At 47.2% G+C, this 23,763-nt stretch overlaps 2 protein-coding genes across 4 annotated transcripts in view; both read right to left on the reverse strand.

Moving 5' to 3' along the window:
- Positions 1-13,225, reverse strand: part of GLB1 (galactosidase beta 1) — a 100,763-nt gene extending 87,538 nt beyond the window's left edge. Inside the window, exon 1 of the mRNA XM_015102219.3 lies at positions 13,119-13,225. Coding sequence (XP_014957705.2) covers positions 13,119-13,190 — 72 coding nt within the window. The 5' untranslated portion in view covers positions 13,191-13,225. The remainder of the gene's footprint in view (positions 1-13,118) is intronic.
- TMPPE (transmembrane protein with metallophosphoesterase domain) lies at positions 2,493-13,225 on the reverse strand. 3 transcript variants are annotated; one of them, XM_042235776.2, is made up of 2 exons: positions 13,119-13,225; positions 2,493-11,091 (listed from the first exon to the last, which is right to left on the reverse strand). In XM_042235776.2, the coding sequence occupies exon 2, from the start codon at positions 10,980-10,982 to the stop codon at positions 9,648-9,650; it is 1,335 nt and encodes a 444-aa protein (XP_042091710.1). In that variant the 5' UTR covers positions 10,983-11,091; positions 13,119-13,225; the 3' UTR covers positions 2,493-9,647. The 3 variants fall into 3 exon arrangements, with proteins under 3 accessions (XP_042091710.1, XP_042091712.1, XP_042091711.1); XM_042235778.2 differs by lacking the exon at positions 13,119-13,225 and adding an exon at positions 12,826-12,904; XM_042235777.2 differs by lacking the exon at positions 13,119-13,225 and adding an exon at positions 12,554-12,904.
- Positions 13,226-23,763: the final 10,538 nt, after the last annotated feature.

The raw sequence follows: 23,763 nt of genomic DNA on the forward strand, positions 1-23,763 counted from the left end.
GTTGAACACGAATCTGTCCAGCTTCTAGCTCTAACTTTAACAGATGTCCACCTCTATCAGTTTACAGAGAATATGAAGGGTAGTACATGTCAAACACCGCCACAAATCCAAAGTGTAGGAAATACCAAGATATAAATCCAGATAACTTGAACAAACAACTGACACAAAATAAGAAGACATCTTAAAGACTTAGAGAGACTTATGAAATATATCATATATAATATAGAGACCTTTTTTTTAGATCCTGATTCAAACAAAAGAACTATAAAGTGACACAATTCCTCAAGGAATCAAAGGAAAAAACTAAACCTAAAGCTAACAGAAGGGAGGAAATAATGCAAATTAACGCAGGGATAAGTGGCTCAGGCAGTAAAGAATCTGCCTGCAAAGGAGAAGACCCAGGTTTGATCCCTGGGTGACGAAGATCCCCTGGAGAAGGCAATGGCAACCCACTGCAGTATTCTTGCCTGGAGAATTTCATGGACAAGGGAGCCTGGCAGGCTACAGTCCATTATGGTTGCAAAGAGTCAGACACGATTGAGCAACACTTTCATTTTTCAAGTGAAATAGAGAATAGGAAAAAAAAAATCAATGAAAGTAAGAGTTCATCTTTTAAACAGATCAACAAAATGGACAAATCTTTAGCTGGATTAAGAAAAAAGAGATAAAACTCAAAATTAGAAATTAAAGAAAAAATGCTACAATGGATGCTACAGAAATAAAAAGGATTATGAGACTATTATGAACAGCTGTATGGCTACAAATTGTGTAACATACAACCTACCAAGAAACATAAAACCTACACAGACTGAATCATGAAGAAATAAAAAATCTGAACAGACCAATAACTAGTAAAGAGACTGAATCAGTATTGAAAATCTCAAAGAAAAACCAAGAGCCTGATGCTCTCAATTGTGTCCGACTCTTTGTGACCCCATGAACTATATAGTCCATGGAATTCTCCAGACCAGAATACTGGAGTGGGGTAGCCTTTCCCTTCTCCAGGGGCATCTTCCCAACCCAGGAAGCGAACCCAGGTCTCTCGCATTGCAGGCAGATTCTTTACCAGCTGAGCCACAAGAGAAACGGAAGGATACTAGAATGGGTAGCCTGTCCCTTCTCCAGCGGGTCATCCTGACCCAGGAATTGAACTGGGATCTCCTGCATTGCAGGCGGATTCTTTACCAACTGAGCTAGGGAATTCTACCAAACATTTAAAGAATAATTAATGCTGATCCTCCTGAAACTATTCAAAAAATTAAAGAGGCGGGAACACTTTTAAGTTCATCCTATGAGAACAACATAATCCTGATATCAATGCTAGACAGGACATAACAGAACAAGAAAACTACAGGCCAAAATCCATATCCCTGGTTAATACTGATGCAAAAATCCTCAACAAATATCAGCAAACTAAATTCAACAACTCTTTTTCTTTCTCTTTGGCTGTACCACTTGGCTTGTGGGATCTCAGTTGCCTGATAAGAGGTTGAACTGGCACCCTCAGAAGTGAAAGCACCGAGTCCTAATTACTAGACTGCGAGGGGTTTCCCTTAGCAACTCTTTATATCAGTACCTCATGACCAAATGGGACTCAGAACACAAGAGTGATTCAACATATGAAAATCAATGGGCTGCACCACATTAACAGGTTGAAGAACAAAAACATGATTGCTTCAATTGAGGCAGAAATCTATTTAGTAAGATTCTATACCTTTTTATGATAAAACACTTAAACTATGCTGCTGCTGCTGCTGCTAAGTCGCTTCAGTCGTGTCCGACTCTATGTGACCCCATAGAGGGCAGCCCACCAGGCTCCCCCATCCCTGGAATTCTCCAGGCAAGAACACTGGGTTGCTATTTCCTTCTCCAAAGCGTGAAAGTGAAAAGTGAAAGTGAAGTCTCTCAGTCGTGTCCGACTCTTTGCGACCCCACGGACTGCAGCCCACCAGGCTTCTCCATCCATGGGATTTTCCAGGCAAGAGTCCTAGAGTGGGGTGCCATTGCCTTCTCTGTTAAACTAAGAATAGAAGAAAATTACCGCAACACGATAAAGGCCACATATGAACATCAACAGCTAACGTCCTACTCAATATGAAAGACTGCAAGTTCTTCTTTCGTGATCAGGATGCCCATTCTCACCACCTCCAGTCAAGATACTAACGGAAGTGCCAGCCAGAGCAACAAGGCAAGAAAAAGGAAAAAAGACATTCAGTTGGAAAGGAAAAAGTAAAATTATCTCTGTTCACAGATGACGTGATCTTACATGTAGAACACCCTAAAGAGTCTTCCCCAGCCCCCATACACAAACAATTATTAGAACGAATAAATGAATTCACCAAAGTTGCAGGGAATAAAATCAACATACAAAAATCAGCTGCATTTCTATACATTGACAAGAACAATCCAAAAAGGAAATTAAGCAATTCCAATCAAAATGGGACCAAAAAGAATAAAATGCTTGGGAATAAACCTAATGAAGCAAAACACTATTGAGATTTTATTTTATTTTATTTTATTTTTACTTTATTTTACTTTACAATACTGTATTGGTTTTGCCATACATTGACATGAATCCGCCACGGGTGTATACGAGCTCCCAATCCTGAATCCCTGAGATTTTAAACAGACTCAAATAAATGGAAAGACATCCCATGTTAATGGATCAGGAGACTTAGTGTTGTTAAGATGTCCGTATTACCCAATGTGATCTACAGAGTCAGCATAATCTCTATCAAAACATCAACAGGATTTTTTTGCAGAAATGGAAAAATTCATCCTCAAATTCATATGGAATTTCAAGGAGCCCCAAATTGCTAAAACAATTTTAGAAAAGAAGAACATTAGAAGACTCATACTTGCTGATTTCAAAAGATATTACAAAACCATAGTAATAAAAACAATGAGTTACTGATATAAAGACAGACAAAGAGACAACTGGAATAAACCGAGGGGCCTGAAATAAACTGTCACGTATATGTTCACCTGGTCATCAACAAGGGAGCCAAGATCACCCTGGGGAAAGGACAATCTCTTAAACAAAGTTTTGGGGAAACGGGATATCCACAAGCAGAAGAATAAAATTGGATCCTTACTTTACACCATATACAAAAATAACTCAAAACAGATTAAATACTTAAACATAAAACCTAACATTTAAAACTCCTCAAAAAAAAAAAAAAACATGGGGAAAAACTTTATGATATTGGGATTGGCAGTGACTGCTTGAGTATGAAACCAAAAGCACAGGCAACAAAATCAGAATAGACAAATAGGATATGAAACTTAAAAACTTTTTCCCATCAAGGGATACAATCAATACAGTTAAAAGTGAGTCTATGGGAGATAATACTTGCAAATCATATATGTGATAAGCAGTTTATATCCAGAATATATAAAGACCTACAACTCAAAAACAAACAAACAAAAAAAATCAAATACTCTGACTTAAAGTGAGCAAAAGACCCGCATAGACATTTCTCTAAAGATGCTATACAAATAGCCAACAAGCATACGAAAACATGCTCAATATTACGAGTCATCAGAGGGATGCAAATCAACACCCACAGTAAGTCTGCATCTCACAGTACTACCAGAAACAAACAGAGATGATAAATTTCAGTGAGGCTGCAGAGAACCTGGAACACCGTACTGCTGGTGGGACTGTAAAGTGGGCCAGCTGCTATGGAAAGCGGTATAGAACTTCTTCAAAACGTGAAAAACTGGACTACTACATGACCCAGCAATTCCATTTCTGGGTATATATCCAAAAGAAGAGAGAGCAGTGTCTCAAAGAGATATCTGCACACCCGTGTTCAAGCAGCACTATTCACAACAGGCAAGGGGTGAGAGGAATCCAGGTGTCCACTGATGGATGAACAAGTAAACCAAATGTGGGAGACACGTACAGTGCAATATTACTCAGCCTTAGGTAGGAAGTCTTGTCACATGCTACAATATGGACGCACCTGAGGACATTATGCCAAGTGAAACAAAGGACAAATAATGTATCATTCTGCTTACAGGAGGTACCCAGAGTAGTCAAACTCATAGAGACAGAATGTGAAGTGGGAGTTACCTGGAGCTGGGGGTGGGCAGGGGCATTACTGTTTAATGGGTACAGAGTTTTATATCTGCAGATGAAAAAGCTCTGAAGAGCTGTTGTACATTGATGTGAATATACTTAATACCACTGAACTGAACACTTAAAAAATCACTAAGATGATTAATTTTATCTTACGTGTTTTTTCAAATCACACACACAAAAGACAATTGAAATAGTCAGAAAAAACCTGAAAACTAATCCTTATCCAGTTAACTGCATTTGAATCCTATACTTACCTATAATAGATATAGCTACTTAATCCTCAGATAGTGGGAAAAACACTCTTATTAAGAGGTAGAAGACCTATTATAGCTTCTAGCCCCAAGACTTAGACAATTTTAAAGAATTACTGTGAATTTCATCAGATATAACAGCATTATGGATATGCTTTTTAAAAACTGATTCGTACTGAAGTATTTTAGGGCAAAATCATATTTTCTAAGATTTGTCTTAATATACTCCCGACAAAAACAAAAAGTGTGGGGCTGGGGTAGATGAGAAAGAACAGTGGAATAGTCACAAGTGTTGAAGCTGGGTGATGGGCACATAGAAACTCAGTTGCTGTTTTCTCTACTTTATGAATACTTTCAAATTTTCCCAGTAAAAGACTTTAAAAAGAATAAACAGAGGCAAGGTGAAGGCCCACTGGTGAGGAGCACTGGCTGAGATGCAGGCAGCAGCAGCCGCAGGGCCTGACGAGGAGACCACGGAGGCCTCAACCTCCTGGGGCCTGCCCGCCCGCGTCCCAGCCCCGCACCACGAACCACAGGAGGCTCCGGGCCCGAACCAACTGCCCATCGAGATGCTCCAGAAGGTGCTGAGCTACCTGCCTCCTAGCACGCTGCTCCGGCACTGCCGCCCGGTGTGCCGGCTCTGGCGAGACGTGGTGGACAGCTGGGACCTGTGGCGGAGCATCCTGCCCTGGAGACACCCCGACCTGTGGCCCGTCATCCGCACCTGCCTGCCCCCTGCTGACGCCCCCGGGCCCTGCATCCTGGGCCGCTTCTGCGAGCTCAGACCCATAGGACGCAAGCTCACCGCGAACCCCCTGGGCAAAAAAGAACTCTGGGACTGTATGATGCTGAGCTGTAGCGATGGCTCGGAGGAAGAGGAAGACTTGGGGGTCAGGCTGAAGACTTCTGGGGAGATGAGCTACAGTCCTGCCTACAGGTATTGGTACAAGGGAGAAATTTTGGACCTGGAGGAGGAGGGTCTGTGGCGGGAACTCCTGGATAGTGGAAAGATTTGGATTTCTGTCTGTCGCCGCTGGACAGAGCAACAAGGCAGTGACCGGATGTATCAGCTAGTCGTCAAGCTCCTAGATGCCAACTATGCCACCTTGCATTATTTCTTCCATAAACGTTTTCCCGTCCGGCCACGGACAGGCAGTTTCTCCTTTCGGATCATGCACGCATTCACCAACATCAAGAAGGGCGTCCGCTTTGTGTTGTTTGACCACAGTGTCGAGGGCTATGATTCGTGGCCTGAGCAGTGTGGAGTCTGCAGGCCCCAATCCAGTGTCATCGTACGGATCCGTCCCTAGGCTGTCCCTGTAAGACAACGTGACCGTGCCTTCCAGGAGCTGGGACCTTTGGCCAGACCACCTCAGTAATCGAAAGCGTGTAGCTCCTGGCATCATGGGATCTCTCCTGGATCCAGTCAAGGGCCCTACTGGGCCCTGTCTTTAAATTCTGAGAAACTGTGAGAAGAACATTCTTACATCAGAGTTACTGACTGAACGCAGCCCCTGTTCTACGGAGTGGAGACACACAGATGAAAACAAGGAAATGGTGAGAGGGCTCCTCACCTCCGCCCCTGCCCCCGCCAGTGCCAGGCCCCTCTGGTTTGGCCCCCATGCCCTCTGCCCTAGTCTGTTTCTGCTGCAAGAGGCTTCATTGATCACTTCCAAGAAACCCTCTCCTTGTGTCTGAACCAGAAACTCATCCATCTGGCTGAGTAATTCCAGTCTCTAACCTTCTGTGATTTCAAGACTGTGACCAGGACTCAGAGCTGAAAGCTGCTGCTAAGTTGCTTCAGTCGTTTCCGACTCTGTGCGACCCCATAAATGGCAGCCCATCAGGCTCCACCGTCCCTGGGATTCTCCAGGCAAGAACACTGGAGTGGGTTGCCATTGCCTTCTCCAAATTAGCTCAAAAGATTGTTTAGAGGCAGAGGGTTCTGCCCACCCTGTGAACAATGAATTTGGTCCCCAGAGCCCAACCCTATTCTGGATTCTATGGTGGATAGAATTGTTTTGTTACTTTGAAATTCTTTTTGAATATGGAGATAATAAATCAGGAATGTTATCTTCCAATCATAGTTAACAAGTATAATATTTGCCTAAAGTAGCTCAGCTTTTTTCAATAAAAATACAGTTACTTGAAAAAAAAAAAAAAAAGAATAAACAAAATAAGAGGGGAAAAGGAAGGAAGGATGGATGGATGTTTGGAATAAACCGCAGAAGGATAAATGTACTAAGATTTTCTAACAATAGTACCATACTACACATGCTACTGTTAATTTTTAGAAAGTTTTTTGTTTAACTTGCATTTAACAGATATATTAAAAAAAAAAAACTAGAATGAAATTGAAAGCCTTTTCAAGCTTCAAGTAAATGTTTCTCACCACCTCCCCTGGCAATAAATAAATCGGAGAAGGTAATGAGCAAAGAACGGGGGAACATAGGCGCCCGGGGCCATGGAGAGCAAACCACACAGATCTACCCCTCCACAGATCATATCTGAACAGAAACGGAAAATTTCTGCTCGGAAAGCTTCCCCCATAAAATCAAGGAACACAAACCAAGCGTGAGAAGGTGTTGCTGACTAATCCTTGGGCACAGAAGATGGACCTGTCCTGTTTCTGTTAAGACAGGAATCGGTCAACCAAGGACCTCAGAATAAGGACGACAGGGCACAGGACCAGAAAGTACTGGCAGTCAAGGGGAAGAGAAGAGACAAAGCTGCAAGAGGAAACCAGGACTGAGGGAAGTAAATTCCATCCGGCTCAGGCACTGGAAAGAAAGATCCGCAGTTAGGAAACCAGTGAAATAATACTTGTTGGAGCAGCAGAGACGCACACGGCCTGTTGCCCCACAAGGTGGAAGACAAACGGCAGAGCTCACACAGACTGGGGGGACCCAAACCAGGGAGTCAGAGAGCCAGGGACCCCAACTGGGCCAGGCACGAGGGACTGAGAGGGTTTGGAAGAGCGGCCTTTCTGAGACAGGGGGAGGCGTGGAGCTTGGGTGGTGCCACGGAGAAGGGAGTCAGAGAACTTGAGCTGAGCTGGGCGCTGCCCGGGGCAAAGCACTTCCCTCTCCCACGACCCCACCATCTGCAAAATGTGTTCAAAGAAAGGCTCACCAGGGTCCCTTCCTTGGTTGTAGATAAATTTTTTCTCCAAACATACTCCTGGCTGTAAGAACGATTAAACACAAGGGGGTAAATAGTAAGGAAACCACTGAAATCTCCACGCAAAGATGCATTTTAAACTTGCCTGGAAGGCCGGCTGTCAACACTTTGGCTGCCTGGAAACAAGGGAGGTGGTCTCCAGGATCCCCCAAGGTTCCACTGATCAAGAACAGAAGCAAATGATACTTGCCTGGGAAAATGGAGAAATGCCCTGGCCAGGCCCTGCCTCCCTCTGAACAGGGAGACAAACAACAGGCAGAGGAAAGCAATGCCAGCAGTTGCTGCTCTGACAAATCACTGGGCATGACGTCCACTCCCATTCCCTAGGAGTGGCTGCTCCATAGATTCTCTGGGCACCCGGTACCAACAGCATTACTGCACACCCCATGGGATATTTTAAAACTGGCAACATCAAGTGCTTCCTTGTGACTGAGCCTTGGCAACTGTTGCACCACGTGTTTTTTTGTTTTTGTTTTTTGCACCACGTTTTACACCCTCCCCTCAAAACAATCTTGAGGTACATACAGTAATTATCCCCATTGCAGGGTGAGGGAAACTGAGGCTCAGTGACTTCAAGTTTGCCCAATGCTGCCTGACAAGTGAGCAGGAAGGTGAGGAGCCCCACCCCAACCCGGTCAGAGGTCACAGAAAGATTCCCAGTGAGGCTTTTCTATCAGGATTTATTGCTAGCCCAGGGTCACAGGGTCCCCTGCCTCTGGCACAGAGGCCAGCCGGTGGGGTCAGGGCTGCTCCAGACATATTGACCCCTGCCTCTTTTTCTGTGGATCCAGTGCAGAGATGGCCATCTGGTTCCATCACCAGAGCGCAAGGGTAACTCTGATGGGGTCAGCTGGACAGGAAGGAGAGCCCAGCATCCCAAAGCCAGGACCCCCAGGGAGGAAAGGCCCCTGCCACTCCCGATGCAAGCGTCAACCTCCCCACTGGGAGGGCGCGAACCTCCCTTTCTAACCCCAACCTGGGGTGGAGGGTGTGGTCTTCAGGTTCCTGGCTGCCCCTCCCCTGTAATAGTTGCCCTACATTGAAACTGTCTAACCCCCTTTCAGGGCCCGTGTAGTTATGATGAACTGAAATCAGCCTCAAGGAGAGCACTTGGAAAGGACATCAGGCTCCAGGCCCTTCTCGTTACACTGTTACTTGTGTTTGAACCCTGTTCTCACCTGTAAAGATACAGGCAGTGGGAAGAACCCTTCTGTTGGGAGGCGGAAACCTGGCTCTCAGCCCCGCTGAGAGAGGAGGACACTAAGGCAAAGGGAAGTTAGGACAATGTTGCCAGTGCCCTAACTTCCCTTTGCCTTAGTGTCCTCCTCTCTCAGCAAGGGCAAGTTGCCCGTCCCTAATCACTCCATCCAAGTGTCGTAATACAAATGGAGTCAAGGTTGGCAAACACCCTCTGAATTCTAGGCAGCAGCACCATGACCTTCATCTCGCAGTGCTCACATCCTTCCACTCCACCCCCAAGCCCAAAGGTCCAGCAGCCAGTTAGACAGCATCAATCAAGGCCCAGAGGAACAGGAGGAACCCTGTATTCCAGACAGTTTGGCTGATGCTCTCAGTAAAGGTGACTCTAACAGAATCAAGGGGGAACAGTAAACCCTCTTCTCCAGCAGCCAGAGGGGCCTCCATCTTGCCTGTTCTCCCAGATTACCTAGCCCCACTGCCCCTTTCCCAGCAAGTTCAGGATCACTGATTTCTGGAAACAAGCAGTTTTGCTTAAGTCCAAAAGATTTTTAGAACACCGAGAGTCCCTTCCCTATTCCACTTGCCAGAGGCATCCCTATTCAGCAACACCTGTTTTCAGGGCATCCTTGTGAGTTCTGCAGAGGAGGAGGGCTTACTCCACATTATTTGGAAAACAGATGCCCGTCCTTACATGTTACTTTAGTGGCCTCACATGCATATGAAAAAGCAGGTGGTCATCTGCAGAGTTAACCTCCCTGGACTTGCCAGGCAGCCCCAGCACAGATCACAGTGCCAGCCAGTCTTGTGACAAGTGTGGGTTGGCGGGGGAGGCTGGAGAGGGTAGATGGACAGCCTACTCTGCAGAGAGATGGGGACAGAGGGCAAGGGCAACGAGGAGGCAGGCGCCCGGGGGGCAGACAGGGGTGGGGTCAGGGGGCCGGCTGCAGGATGAGCTGGGTAATTTCTGCCCTGCTGCCCAGACGCATGGGTATCCCATAATAGGCCGTGCCTGGGCTCACATATACAAATGTAGTCTCGGCCACCTGGTAGAGACCAGCAAAGAAGGGGTTCAGGAGATAGGCTGCCACGTTCAAGGGGAAGATCTGCCCAGCATGCGTGTGCCCAGAAAGGATCAGGTTAATATCTGGCCGGGCCTGGAGGGCTCTCTTGGCAGCCAGGGGCTGGTGAGCTAGCAGGACGGTGGGGTGGTCTGGGCTGCAGCCCTCCAGGGCCTTCTCCAGGTCCATGCCGTGGCCAGTGTAGTGCAGCATGTTCGCTGCGATGTCGTCCACCCCAGCCAGGCAGATCCAGCCGTCATCCTCACGGCGGGCCCCGGGAGCAGAAATCCTCACGTTCTCATTGTGGAGGGGCTGGACGTTCAGGGACATCAGCAGCGCAAACCAGTTGTTGACATCTGACGTGTAGTACTCGTGATTGCCTGTGACGAAGTAGGTGCCCAGGCGTGAACGCAGCTGGCCCAGAGGAGCCACAGCTGTGCGCAGGACAGAGGCTTCGGAATCGCACAGGTCGCCCACGATCACCGTGACGTCCGGCTCCAGCGCGTTCACCATCCTCACGAACATGTCCATCTTGGTCCGGCCCACCGTGGGGCCCAGGTGGATGTCCGAGAGGAGCACAACCTTGAGGCTGTTCATGGAGGGGTGCAGCCGATGCACGGGTACTTCCACAGTGATCACCACTGGGGGCTGGGCGGCGTTCAGCAGCCCCACCACGCTGAGCACAGTGGTTACCACCACTGCCAGTGCCGGCCGAAGGGCCAGCTTCCTGGTCTTATCAAGGCTGCCCACTGCTCTGCCGGCACGCCAGGCCAGGAGCTGGTAGGCCTGCTCCATGCCGCTGAGGACACAGAGGAAGCAGAGCATGATGACATAAGCCCCAAGGCAGGTGTAGGCAACCAGGGAAAAGAGATAGGGCTCCTCGGCCACTAGAAAGATCATGGTGAAGAAGCTGGAATGCGCCAGGGCCAGGAAGGCCACGACGATCATCTTCCAGAGCTGGAAACAGGCTGACTCTGCAGCCGGGGAATGCTTGAGATTGCTGACGGTGCTACGCCAGATGAAGATGGAGCCGAGGAGCATGAGCGAGTTGGCAAACAGGGCGAGCTGCAGGCGGAACAGGCATCGCCAGGCCCTGAACTCCAAGCTCTCCGCCAGGTAGGACCGGGAGACAATCATGGACACGAAGACAGTCCCGGCAGCCAGGGCGGCCTTTGCCCCCAGGGACAGCTGCCTGAAGATCGTCATTGCCTCAGCTCCTAAGAGGATACCCCTCCAGCTCTGTGTGGGTGAGCTCTGGAAGGTGAGTTCCTTAGATAGGACAGTGGCCAAGGACAGGTTTCCAGGTCAGCTCCTCCTGCAACCAGGAACCGGCGTCAGCTTTGTGGGATATGAGAGCTTTCTAGTCCCCTGTCAAAACCTGAAGACCACTTACATCTGCCCAACCAGCCTTGAATCCAAGCCACTCACTCAAACCAGTCAAAACTAGTCAGCTGCTACACTTTACCAGTGAACTACAAACACACCTGATTGTAACAAGATGGGCAGTTTCACTTTTCTTACAGTTCTCTGCATCTTTCAAGTATTTCCACAACATGTATATGAACTTTTATAATAAGAAAAACATTATTCTAAATCAGCGGTTCTCAAAGTGTGGTCCAGGGAGACCCTTTGGCTGTTGGGGTTGCGGGGGAAGCGAGGCGGGGGGCGGTGTCTACTGACTGTTTTCAAAAACAGTACTAAGCCATAATCATTCTCTCATGAATGTACAGTGAAGTTTCCAGAGGTTACGTGACATGTGAAATGGCAGAACTGAATGCAGAATTAGTTACGAGCATTCAACAGCCATCTATTAAGACAGACATGAATGGATACAAGTATACATATGGCTGAGTCCCTTCGCTGTTCACCTGGAACTACCACAACATTGTTAATCAGCTATACCTCAATACAAAATAAAAAATTTAAAGTTTGAAAAAAACAAAGTCTAATCTCCAAAAAAAAAAAAACATGAAAGAGATTTGCAAAAATGTACAATGTCACTTTGTGCCCTAAAAACTGGAGAGAACAACTTGTTTAAAATATATATATATATATAGTTTATTAACATATAGTTTTAAATGTTCTAACTTCTAGGACAGTTACAGTTTGAGAACCGCTGTTCTAACGTGTAAACCAGGGAGCCATGGAAAGCTAGTCTGCTGGTATTTTTTTTTCAGCTGTAGGCCAAGAAGGAGAACCGAGGCAACTGACATAAAGATTCCTGGGGTGGAGCCAGTCTCCTGATTGGTTCTTACAGCTGGCTGGCTCCCAGACAAAAAACTGCAAGGGAACTACAGACCTGGATAGACAAAGGTTAGCAAATATTCACTTGAGGTGACCTTTTCCCAATAAGACCCCAAACGAAAATATTTTCAGCAGTTGTTTTCCAAGTAAAACTCTCAACCTTGCTTTTAGATAAATGTAGGCCTTGTCAAGTTCACCAGCTTCTACTTATAAAACAAACCCCAGACTCAGCCCATCGGAACTCTGGAGGAACCAAAATTAGGTCCCAGAAAGTGCAGAGAGAAAGGCGCCCGTTTCAAGTCCCCATTCTCATCTCCCAGCTCAGATCTTCCTCACCCCCACCTTTCCAAGACCCCGAGTTCCCTCGGCCGCTCCCTTAGCTCTGCCGGGCAGACTGAGGCTGTCCTCCCGCAAGCCGTGCACGACTCCCCCCACCTCCCCGGCCCCCGCGTCCCCGCCCCAGCACACAGCCCGCCGGCCCAGACCTCCCTCCAGCAACGCTGGCGGCCACCTGCAGCCTGCCCCTGGCCCACCGTCAAACGCGGAGGCTTTGAAAAATCCAAGCCTTAAAAGCAGGCGGAGGGAAGTAGCGAGACGGGCAAGAGACGTCCTCAAAGAGCACACCCCGAAGGTAATTAACCCAGTGTTCCCATTGCTGCGGCCTCTCGTGACTCCGCTATTCTCCTTCCGGAGCGCTCCGCACAGCGCAGGCAGGAGAGGCGCGCCAAGCCCGAGGCTCCGGCGGCCTCCAGGAGCGCGCGCGACTCCGATCCCACTCCCGGAAACCCGCCAAGCTGGAAAGCACCTCATCTCGGCCCCTGGTTGCACCGATAAGGAAGTGGCTCTCGGCGACAGAGGCGGCGGGAGCGGAACTCACCAGCGACAGAGCGCCCGGCAAGGACGCGCGCCCCGCCCGGCCCGGCCCCGGCGGGAGGGCCGGCCCACTGCCTGAGCTTCCCGCGTAGCCGGGCGGGCCCGGGCGGGCCTCGGGGTCCCAGGACCCCCGCCCAGGGGGCCGCAGGGGGCCGCAGCCCCAGCCCGGTTCCCCGCCTGCGCTCCCCCGATTCATCATTTGTGCGCGGGGTCCTGTGGACTTACGTGCAAACCACGCGCGGAGCCCAGCAGCAGCGGCGCCAGCAGCAGGGCGAGGAGGCGCACGACCCCCGGCATGTCCGTCCGCTCTCGGGCCTCCCGGCTCCGCAGTCAGCCGGGGCAGCCGTTCGGCGTCGCTTGACCGAGGACCCGGGGCCTGGCTCCGCCCCGCGCCGCCCCCGCCCCGCGCCCCGCCCCGCCGCCGCAGCCGCGGAGCCCGGAGCCGGCGGAGCCGAGAGCCTGGGGCCACACGCGGCCGCGGGACCGCAGGGCAGTGTTATCTGACCTCCGCCGGCCTCCGCCTGAGGGAGGAACCTTTTGCAAAGCCTCAGGAGTACTCGCTGTCAGCAGCTTGATAACGCACCTCGGGTTTGGACTTTAACAAGGGTCTCCTTGCTCCCCGGCTTCCCGGACACGACAGAAACGGAGCAGTTAAACCTAAGTGGACTAGATGGATCCTCAGCCCTTCATAGGGGCAGTCTGGAAAACAACCAGGAGTCCGCCAAAGTGTGGTCCCTGATCCAATCTTCTATCTGGTACGTGTTGGAATTGGAAATAACGAGTCCTCGCCCAAGAAACCCTTGCAGTCCAAGGGACCCTCAAGAGTCTTCTCCAACACCACAGTTCAAAATCATCAGTTCTTCAATGCTCAGCTTTCTTCACAGTCTAACTCTCACATCCATACATGACTACTGGAAAAACCATAGCCTTGACTAGACGGACCTTTAAGAGTAAAAATGTCCTTCTCACAAGAGTCTTTGGACACTTTTGAAACTAAGTCCCTTTATCTGGGGTTTCAGCAACACTGTCTTCCCCCTTAAAGCATAATTTCACTGACATGAGTAAACTATTTAGATTCAAATCTAAAAACTATTCAGAAGAGAAATTGTGAATACCTATCACAGGGGGAAAAAATCAAATGAAGCTGTTGTAGGTATTTTTGTGATATTCATGATAGCAAAGGAAGGCATAACAGCAAAGAAGAAAGATAATCACGAATCTATAAATAGTAAAATGCAAACACAAGTATATTATAAAATCTTATTTCTACCTAGTAGCACCAGATAATTGGAATGTCATTAATCATATTGCTCAGAATAAGGTTACAGGGTTTCCTTACCCTACTGCTCTCCACCCGGGTGCCCTTTCCCAATAAAATCTCTTGCTTTGTCAGCAGATGTGTCTCCTCAGACAATTCATTTCCGAGTAGGGATAGGGTCCAGAAAATCTATTTTTACAACCCTCCAGGTCATTCTGACAGCACGCAAAGCTTGAGAACCATTATTCCAGGTTCGGTTCAGTTCAGTTCAGTTGCTCAGTTGTGTCCGACTCTTCGCGACCCCATGAATCGCAGCACGCCAGGCCTCCCTGTCCGTCACCAGCTCCCGGAGTTCACTCAGATTCACGTCCATCGAGTCAGTGATGCCATCCAGCCATCTCATCCTCTGTCGTCCCCTTCTCCTCCTACCCCCAATCCCTCCCAGCATCAGAGTCTTTTTTCAGCTCTTCGCATGAAGTGGCCAAAGTACTGGAGTTTCAGCTTTAGCATCATTCCTTCCAAAGAAATCGCAGGGCTGATCTCATTCAGAATGGACTGGCTGGATCTCCTTGCAGTCCAAGGGACTCTCACAGTTCAAAAGCATCAATTCTTCGGCGCTCAGCCTTCTTCACAGTCCACCTCTCACATCCATACATGACCACAGGAAAAACTATATCCTTGACTAGACGGACCTTAGTCAGCAAAGTAATGTCTCTGCTTTTGAATATGCTATCTAGGTTGGTCATAACTTTTCTTCCAAGGAGTAAGCGTCTTTTAATTTCATGGCTGCAAAAAAAAAAAAAAAAAATTCATGGCTTCAGTCACCATCTGCAGTGATTTTGGAGACCAAAAAAATAAAGTCTGACAGTTTCCACTGTTTCCCCTCTATTTCCCATGAAGTAACGGGACTGGATGCCATGATCTTCGTTTTCTGAATGTTGAGCTTTAAGCCAACTTTTTCACTCTGCTCTTTCACTTTCATCAAGAGGCTTTTTAGTTCCTCTTCACTTTCTGCCATAAGGGTGGTGTCCTCTGCATATCTGATGTTATTGATATTTCTCCCGGCAATCTTGATTCCAGCTTGTGTTTCTTCCAGTCCAGTGTTTCTCATGATGTACTCTGCATAGAAGTTAAATAAGCAGGGTGACAATATACAGCCTTGGCGTACTCCTTTTCCTATTTGGATCCAGTCTGTTGGTCCATGTCCAGTTCTAACTGTTGCTTCCTGACCTGCATACAGATTTCTCAAGAGGCAGGTTCCAGGTTACTGATACATTAAGAGATGTGGTTCAACTGTGGCGAAATCTTCAGGAATGCCGGCCAACCCTCAAGGCACCCGGGTCTGTGGAATTTTTATTTCATGCCGGATTTTGAGAGATAAGAGATAAGAGTACCAAAAGGTCCCGTCTTTCAGTTTGGCACTTAAGCCACTCAACATCCCTGTGATGCAAGCAGAACTGTCAAGTGGACGTACAATATCTAGTATGATCTCTTTTCTACACTTGGGGAAAGGGAGACCCTACTGTGAGTTAACCAGTCCAGGACCGCTGGCTACCCCTAGATCTGAACCTAACGTTGTCTTTTCCTACCTGGTTGCCAAAACTCTCTGCAAATTCACCTTTGACATCACTGCACTTTAATCAACTCTAATGAAAACTGAATCTCAGAGGAAGGCGCCTTTAGGGAAATCACTTTCAAATATATATATGTATATATATTTTCCAGCTTTATTGAGTTACGATTAACATTCTACTGTTGTGGAATCCGGAATCACAAAACACACCTCAGAGGACACAAGACAGTGTGGAGTACCGTTTATTACTGCCAGCAGGTCCAAGGGAATCAGTTCCCAACAAGGACCTTGATGTTTCCCAGTGGCCGGGTTTCATAACCATCCCCCCCACCCCCGCCCCCACCACGTGAGTGGTTACATGTTAGCAACCTCTTTGTTGTGTATGACTGAGTATTACAACAAGTATGTGCTAGGAGAACAAACAATTAAGGTTAAAGGTGGGGAGCAATGCTTATATATCAAGGGGGGATATCTCCATGGTTAATCTAACAGGGGCAGCCTGACCTCAACTACAGTCTCCGTTTGCCATCTGTATGGAGGGAAGTCTCCAGGAGACCTGGTTTTTATTAGCAATGGTTTTCTCATTCTTGGGCAGGGTTCAGGCCCAGTTTACATCCTGTCTTTAAGACAGATGGCAGGCTTCAAGATGGAGTCTCTCCTGCTTTCCTCACACTGGCCCCCACACTACAAAAATCACTCATGTTAAATGTATTGACTTGCTAATGGTTTAGTCGCTAAGTCGTGTCCAAGTCTTTGTGGCAGCAGGGACTGTAGCCCACCAGGCTTCTCTGTCCATGGGATTTCCCAGGCAAGGAAACTGGACTGGGTTGCCATTTCCCTCTCCAGGGAATCTTCCCTACCCAGGGATGGAACCCGAATCTCCTACATTGCAGGCAGATTCTTAAACACTGAGCCACTAAGGAAGCCCATATTGTTAACTTGAGACTTGAGGTTAACAATAACAGTATAGGGTTAGCGAATTCCCTAGTGGTCCCAGGATTTGATGGAGAAGGCAATGGCACCCCATTCCAGTACTCTTGCCTGGAAAATCCCATGGACGAAGGAGCCTGGTGGGCTGCAGTCCATGGGGTCGCTAAGAGTTGGACAGGACCAAGCAACTTCATTTTCACTTTTATGCATTGGAGAAGGAAATGGTAACCCACTGCAGTGTTCTTGCCTGGAGAATCCCAGGGACGGGGGAGCCTGGTGGGCTGCTGTCTCTGGGGTCGTACAGAGTTGGACACGATGGAAGCGACTTAGCAGCAGCAGTAGCAGCAGGGGAACTAAGGTCCCACAAGCCAAACTGCGAGCACCTCCCCCCCACACCCTGAATTACAGTTTATTGATAGACTCCTTGACTAGACTTTAATTAGGCTTCTCTCACTAGAGACTCTTCGAGACTCTTCTAGACCTGGATCTTGGCCTTCTGTGCCTGACCTGTCCTTGCCTGACCCGAACTGTCCAGTCTTAGCAAATTAGCAAAAAAAAAAAAAAAAAAATCTTAGCAAAGCATCCTGCTAAATCAGTTTGGGAATAATCCCCCAGTTCTTGTTATCTGATCAAGTTCCTCATCCCCACCCCACCTCTCCTTGACATCTAACTCTTTGACCTACCCTTAGCAAGAATCCCTTGAGACCTCCTCTTACAATTTTCCACCCACAAGCCCCTAACTCTGCTGGCTATAAATCCCCAGCTCTCTTTGCTGTAGTTAGAATTGGGAACCATCCCTCTCCACCTGTAGCAGTAGAATTGACTGTTATGACAAAAATATTGAAGAAAATCTTCCTTACCACTTTAGCACGTATCCAATTTTTTTTCTTTAGCACTATTTTTTTTTTTTTTTTTTTACAATTTTCAGAGCTTTTTCAAACTTAGGTTGGTTTTTAACAATGAGAGTGATGGTTATCAGACAAGATTAGTGGTTACGGGTCTTCTCTGGTGGTCCAGTGGCTAAGACTCTGAGCTTCCAATGCCGGGGGCCAGGGTTCGATCCCTGGTCAGGGAACTAGCTCCCGCAGCAAGCAAATGCTGCAACTAAGAGCTTGCAGGCCACAACTAAGACCCGACACCGCCAAATAAATAAATAAAGTAGTAATAATAAAGAATAGTAATTACTCATGAGAGTGAGGGCCTGAAATGGGAAGGGCCCCCCAAATTTTGTTTTGGAACTAGAGGGTGGTTACAGGAGTACTCACCACTTAGTCATTCATTTGTTTTGTGTCACTTCCTGTACCTTTTTTTTTTTTTTGACCTCGCCTCACGGCAGGTAGGATCTTAGTTCCCCAATGAGGGATCGAACCCATGCCCTCTGCAGTGGAAACACAGAGTCCTAACCACAGGACTGCTAGGGAATTCCCTGTAGTTGTTTTTAAAATTAGTTTAAAAGTTATTTTGGGGGTTTCCCTGGTGGCTCAGTAATAACGAATCCACCTGATAATAGAGGAGACGGGTTCAATCCCTTTTGTGGGAAGATCGCACGTGCTGCAGAGCAATTAAGCCTGTGCACAGCATTTGAGCCTGTGTTGTAGGACCTGCAAGTACTTGAAGCTCGTGTGCCTAACACCTGTGCTCCACAACAGAGAAGCCACCGTAATGGGAAGCCCATGCACCGCAGCTACAGAGTAGCCCCCACTCTCTGCAGCTAGAGAAAGCCCCCCCAGCAATGAAGACCCAGCACAACCAAAAATAAAAATAAAAAAACCTAAAAAAAAAAAAAAAAAGATGAGGGGGACTTCCCTGGCAGTCCAGTGGCAGAACTCCATACTTTCACTGCAGGGGGGCAGGATTCAATCCTTTGTCTGGTCTAAGAACTAAGACCCCACAGGCCTTGAGGCATGGCCAGAAAAAAAAGATATGAGATTCAAATGTTAGCATCCATGAATAAAGCTGTATTAGACTACCACCCCTTCTGACCCACTACGTCCTGCATGTGACTGCTTTGGGATCACAAGGGCAGTTGAGCAGCTGAAACAGAGACTTTGCTGTTGCTGTTGTTCAGTCCCTAAGTTGTGTCCGACTGTTTGCAACCCCATAAACTGCAGCACGCTAGACTCCTCTGTCCTCCACTTTCTACAGGAATCTGCTCAAATTCATGTCCATTGAGTCAGTGATGCTATCCAGCCATCTCATCCTCTGCCTCCCTCATCTCCTTTTGCCTTCAGTCTTTCCTAGGATCAGAGTCTTTTCCAGTGAATCAACTTTTGCATCAGGTGCCCAAAGTACTGGAGTTTCAGCTTCAGCATCTATCCTTCCAATGAATATTCAGGGTTAATTTTCTTCAGGACTGACTGGCTTGATCTCCCTACCGTCCAAGGGACTCTCAAGAGTCTTTTTCGGCGTTCAGATTTCTTGATGGTCCAACTCTCACATCCATACATGACTACTAGAAAAAAACAGCTTTGTACGGACCTTTGTTGGCAAAGTGATGCCTCTGCGTTTTAATTCACTGGCTTGGCTTGTCATAGCTTTCCTTTATGAGCCACAAAACCTAAAAATGGATCGCATCTGACCCTTTACAGTAGAAGCTTGCCCAGAGAGTATAGATAGCAGTGTGTTTCTGAGATTTTAGTGCCAGACTCTGTGTTATAGTTGAACAGGAAGTGAAAAGAGCCATGGTTGTGCTAAAGGCTTTACCAGCAGTGAGTCAGTCTGTGTTATTATCCACATTTCACGGAGGAGGGAACTGAGTCACAGAGGAGGTACCTGCCAGTAGCCGCAGAGCCAGGAAGTGACGGGACCTCCAGTCTCATTGCCTGACTTTAAACCCCAAGTTTTTATCTTCATTTTTGTATTGAGGTATAGTTGATTTACAATGTTATGTTATTAGTAGTCTCTAGAGTATAGCAAAGTGATTCCAGTTTATTTATATACATACATGTATATACATGTTCTTCTTCATGCATTTTCATTATGGTTTATTAGAGTCCGGGTTATTTCCACAAGGCCATGATGCTTCTGTGCCTGCTCTATTTATAGTTCTTGTCAGTATGTGCTGCCGTGCTGTGCAATGCTCAGTTGTGTCTGACTCTGTGACCCCACGGACCGTACCCCACCAGGCTCTGTCCGTGGAATTTTCCAGTCCAGATTGCTGGAGTGGGTTGCCATTTCCTTCTCCAGGGGATCTTCCCAACCCAGGGTGAAACCCACATTTCTTATGTCTCCTGCATTGGCAGGCAGATTCTTGACCACTGTGCTAGCTGGGAAGCCTCATGTGTATGTATCATATATATAATTATACATTAAAATAAATATGTATTTATTACATGTATATATATAATTATACATACTATACATATTATTACATGTATAGGATGAGAGCAAACTATGGAGCAAATGAGGCAGAATGTTAACAATCGATGAATTGGGCAAAGGGCATATAGAAATTCTTATATCAAAATAAAGAGCTTATTTATAAAATAAAGCCTCTTGCCTACAGATTCAGACAGTTCTGCTGTGTAGCAATCCCTTATGCTTCTCACAAGTCTTTAAAATTTTCTGATGAAGAAAGTCACAAGACCTGTATCCTGGGGTTAAATTGTGCAACCACCTAATGGGTATGAATGTGAAACGATCAGTTCAGTTCAGTTCAGTCTCTCAGTTGTGTCCAACTCTTTGCGACCCTATGGACTGCAGCACACCAGGCTTCCCTGTCCATCACCAACTCCCGGAGCTTACTCAAACTCATGTATATCGAGTTGGTGATGCCATCCAGCCATCTCATCCTCTGCCGTCCCCTTCTCCTCCTGCTTCAGTCTTTCCCAGCATCAGGATCTTTTCCAGTGAGTCAGTTCTTTGCGTCAGGTGGCCAAAGTACTGGAGTTTCAGCTTCAGCATCAGTCCTTCCAATGAATATTCAGGACTGATTTCCTTTAGGATGGACTGGTTTGATTTCCTTGCAGTCCAAGGGACTCTCAAGAGTCTTCTCCAACACCACAGTTCAGAAGCATCACTTCTTTGGTGCTCAGCTTTCTTTATGGTCCAACTCTCACCTGCATCCATGACTACTGGAAAAAACACAGGTTTGACTAGACGGACCTTTGTTGGCAAAAGACTGTCTCTGCTTTTTAATATGCTGTCTAGGTTTGTCATAGCTTTTCTTCCAAGGGGCAAGCGTCTTTTAATTTCATGGCTGCTGGCACCATCTACAATGGTTTTGGAGCCCCAAAAATAAAGTCTTTCACTGTTTCCATTGTTTCCCCATCTATTTGCAATAAAAAGATGAAATTGTGAAATCATCAGCTTGCTGTTTCCTCACAATCTCAATAAAAGTTGGCAGCTGTACCCCAGGACTGGCCCACGTTTCACGACTCTCGTGAGGTTAGGATGCCTTGGTCCGCATGTCCTCAAACTCCCTTTCAGGAGTCTAAAACCAAAAGATCCAAAGGCAGAAATACCCCAAGTGAGGCCCTTCTTAATGGGGGAAGGGGATGGGAGGCAGAATGATTTTGTTTTCAACACACACACTCTCTCTTTCGAGACTTTCTCAGCAGTCCAGTGGTTAGGACTGCATACTTCCACTGTGGTGGGCGAGGGTTTGATCCCTGGTCATGACACTAAGCTCCCACATGCAGCATAGTTCGACCAAAGAAAGAAAGAAAAAATGATCAGAAAGTCTAGCCACAAAAGGCCCAAGGTCCCTTGAGGTAACAGTAGATCATATATAGCATTGGGACATTCTTTAGGCAGGTAGATTCTTTCTGTTTGCAACATCTCCTTCTGGTCTGCTGCACCTTTTCCGTGGCCTGCAGGCCCCAGCAGACACGAAAGTTTGCAACTTCTGGGCCAAAGAGTATCCATGGTAATTTGATTACCATCTCTCTGACTGCTATATCAAACACATTGATGTGACCCATCAGATCCCCTAGTTACCTGTCTCCAGAGCCCTCAGCTGCCTGCTCTATCCAGCTAGCCTGGCTGCACATCTATCGCCCCAAACCAGCCACTTGGAGTTTCTGGCTCCTCCAGATACCTGTGCGCTCATTGGAACAGAGCACCACACTTCCTCTGTGGCTGCCAGAGGCTGGGTGATGCAACCCACAGGGGCAGGCAAGTTCACTCTCTCGTGGAGAACCACAGTGCAGTGGGGATCAGAGCAGGGAATGAGCCAGTAAATAAATGTCCTCCTTGCCCTTCTTCGCTCAGATCAACTGTTTCAAGGAGTGGTTTCTCTGTATAGCTTGTCCAGAGACATTCCATATGGTCTAGTGGGCGCACCTGCCAAGGCCCCCATGTCTTGAAGCTGTTCTGAAGTTGTAGCCAGTGTGGGAACACGTTACTCTGCATCTTTGCGTTGCATCTCAGGGGCTCCCCAGGTGCTTCTAGTGGTAAAGAACTGGCCTGCTACTGCAGGAGATGTAACAAATGCAGGTTCCATCCCTGGGTCAGGAAGATCCCCTAGAGGAGGGCATGGCAGTCCATTCCCATATTCTTGCCTGGAGAATCCCATGGACAGAGGAGCCTGGCGGGCTATGGTTCATAGGGTCATGAAGAATCGGACATGACTGAAGCGACTTAGCGCACACACACACACACACTTTGCATCTCACTTTTTCTTTCCTTTTCCTTTCCTTTCCTCTCTCCCAGTCATGCATTCTACCTTCCACATAAAGTCTGAGCACTTAATACTTGCCTCAGTCTCTGTTTTCTAGCCCACCCAGCATGAGACCATTATTTGTTGAATACGAGGAAACTACTCTGCAGCCTATTATTGCCTGCGTGTATTTCTTAAGCTTTCTCTGTCGGTGGGTTCTGGGCATATCCTCTTAGATTTTGCTTTTAGGACCACAGGTCACAATTCATTCCCAATTCAAATCCCAGATTTAATGCCTCTTTCAGAATGAAGTACTTAGTGCTTGCACTAGCTGGAAGGGTTCTTTTCCTCCCAACATTTTCCACGTCGCCCTAGATACATCTGATTTATGACATTTATCTTTCTCTGTGTTATGGCTCTTTATGTTCTGTGCCTTAACTCAGACCCTCATCTTCTTTTAATTATGAATGAATTAATTATTTTTGGTCACACTGCGAGGCTTGTAGGATCTTAGTTCCCCGACCAGGGACTGAACCTGGGGTCCCCAGCCGCAGAAGCGCAAAGTCTTAACCACCGGACCACCAAGGAATTCCCACGCATTCATCTTTCTTATAGGATCACATATGGGGTCTTTATGCCATCACCTCTCTTCTCCTTTGTAACTGTTATTTCTTTTGCCAAGAATCTTCTTCCTTTTTCCCTTCTTGCCTCCAGCAGTCTTCTATTCCTTTTGTTCAGGTCCTTCAAGACTTAGAGAAAGACCTCTTGCAAGAAACTTTCCCAGACTCACCTTCAGACTAGGTTAGTGCTACAGACTGAAGGTTTGTGCCCCTCCCCAAACTTATATGTTTAAACCTAATCCCCAAAGTGATGGTATTTGGAAATGAGGTCTTTGATGTCTTCGGGGTGATTAGCTCATAAGGACGGGGCCTTCATGGATTGGGATTAGTGCCCTTGAAAAGGAGATCCCCAGGGACTTCTCTGATGGGCTGCCTTTCAATCCAGAGACCGAGGGTTCAGTCCCAGGTTGGGGAACTAAGATCCCACATGCCGTGAGGTACGGCCAAACATTTATTGAAAGAGAGAGAGAATCCAGTGGTTAGGACCAGGTGCTTTCACTACAGTGGCCCAGGGTTCAATCCCTGGTCAGGCAACTAACATCCAGCAAATGCAGCCAAATTAAAAAAAAAGAGAGACTCCTTGAGGACTTAGGTCTGCCCCAGGTGTGGAGGTGGCAGAGCTGCTTGGATTTCAGGGACCCTGGCATGTATGGGTACCCATGGCTGATTCATATTGCTGTATGGCAGAAACCAACACAATATTGTAAAGCAATTATCTTTCAAATAAAAATTGATTAATTTTTTTTAAAAGAGGGAGAGACACCAGAAAGTTCCCTTGCCCCTTCCATGAATTAGAGAGCAGGTTCTCACCTGATACCAAACCTGCCAACACCTTGATCTTGGGGTTCTCAGCCTCCAGACCATGAGAAATAAATTTCAGTCTATGAGCC

Source organism: Ovis aries, chromosome 19 (genome assembly GCF_016772045.2).
Source record: "Ovis aries strain OAR_USU_Benz2616 breed Rambouillet chromosome 19, ARS-UI_Ramb_v3.0, whole genome shotgun sequence".
In the NCBI taxonomy this organism is placed as follows: domain Eukaryota; kingdom Metazoa; phylum Chordata; class Mammalia; order Artiodactyla; family Bovidae; genus Ovis; species Ovis aries.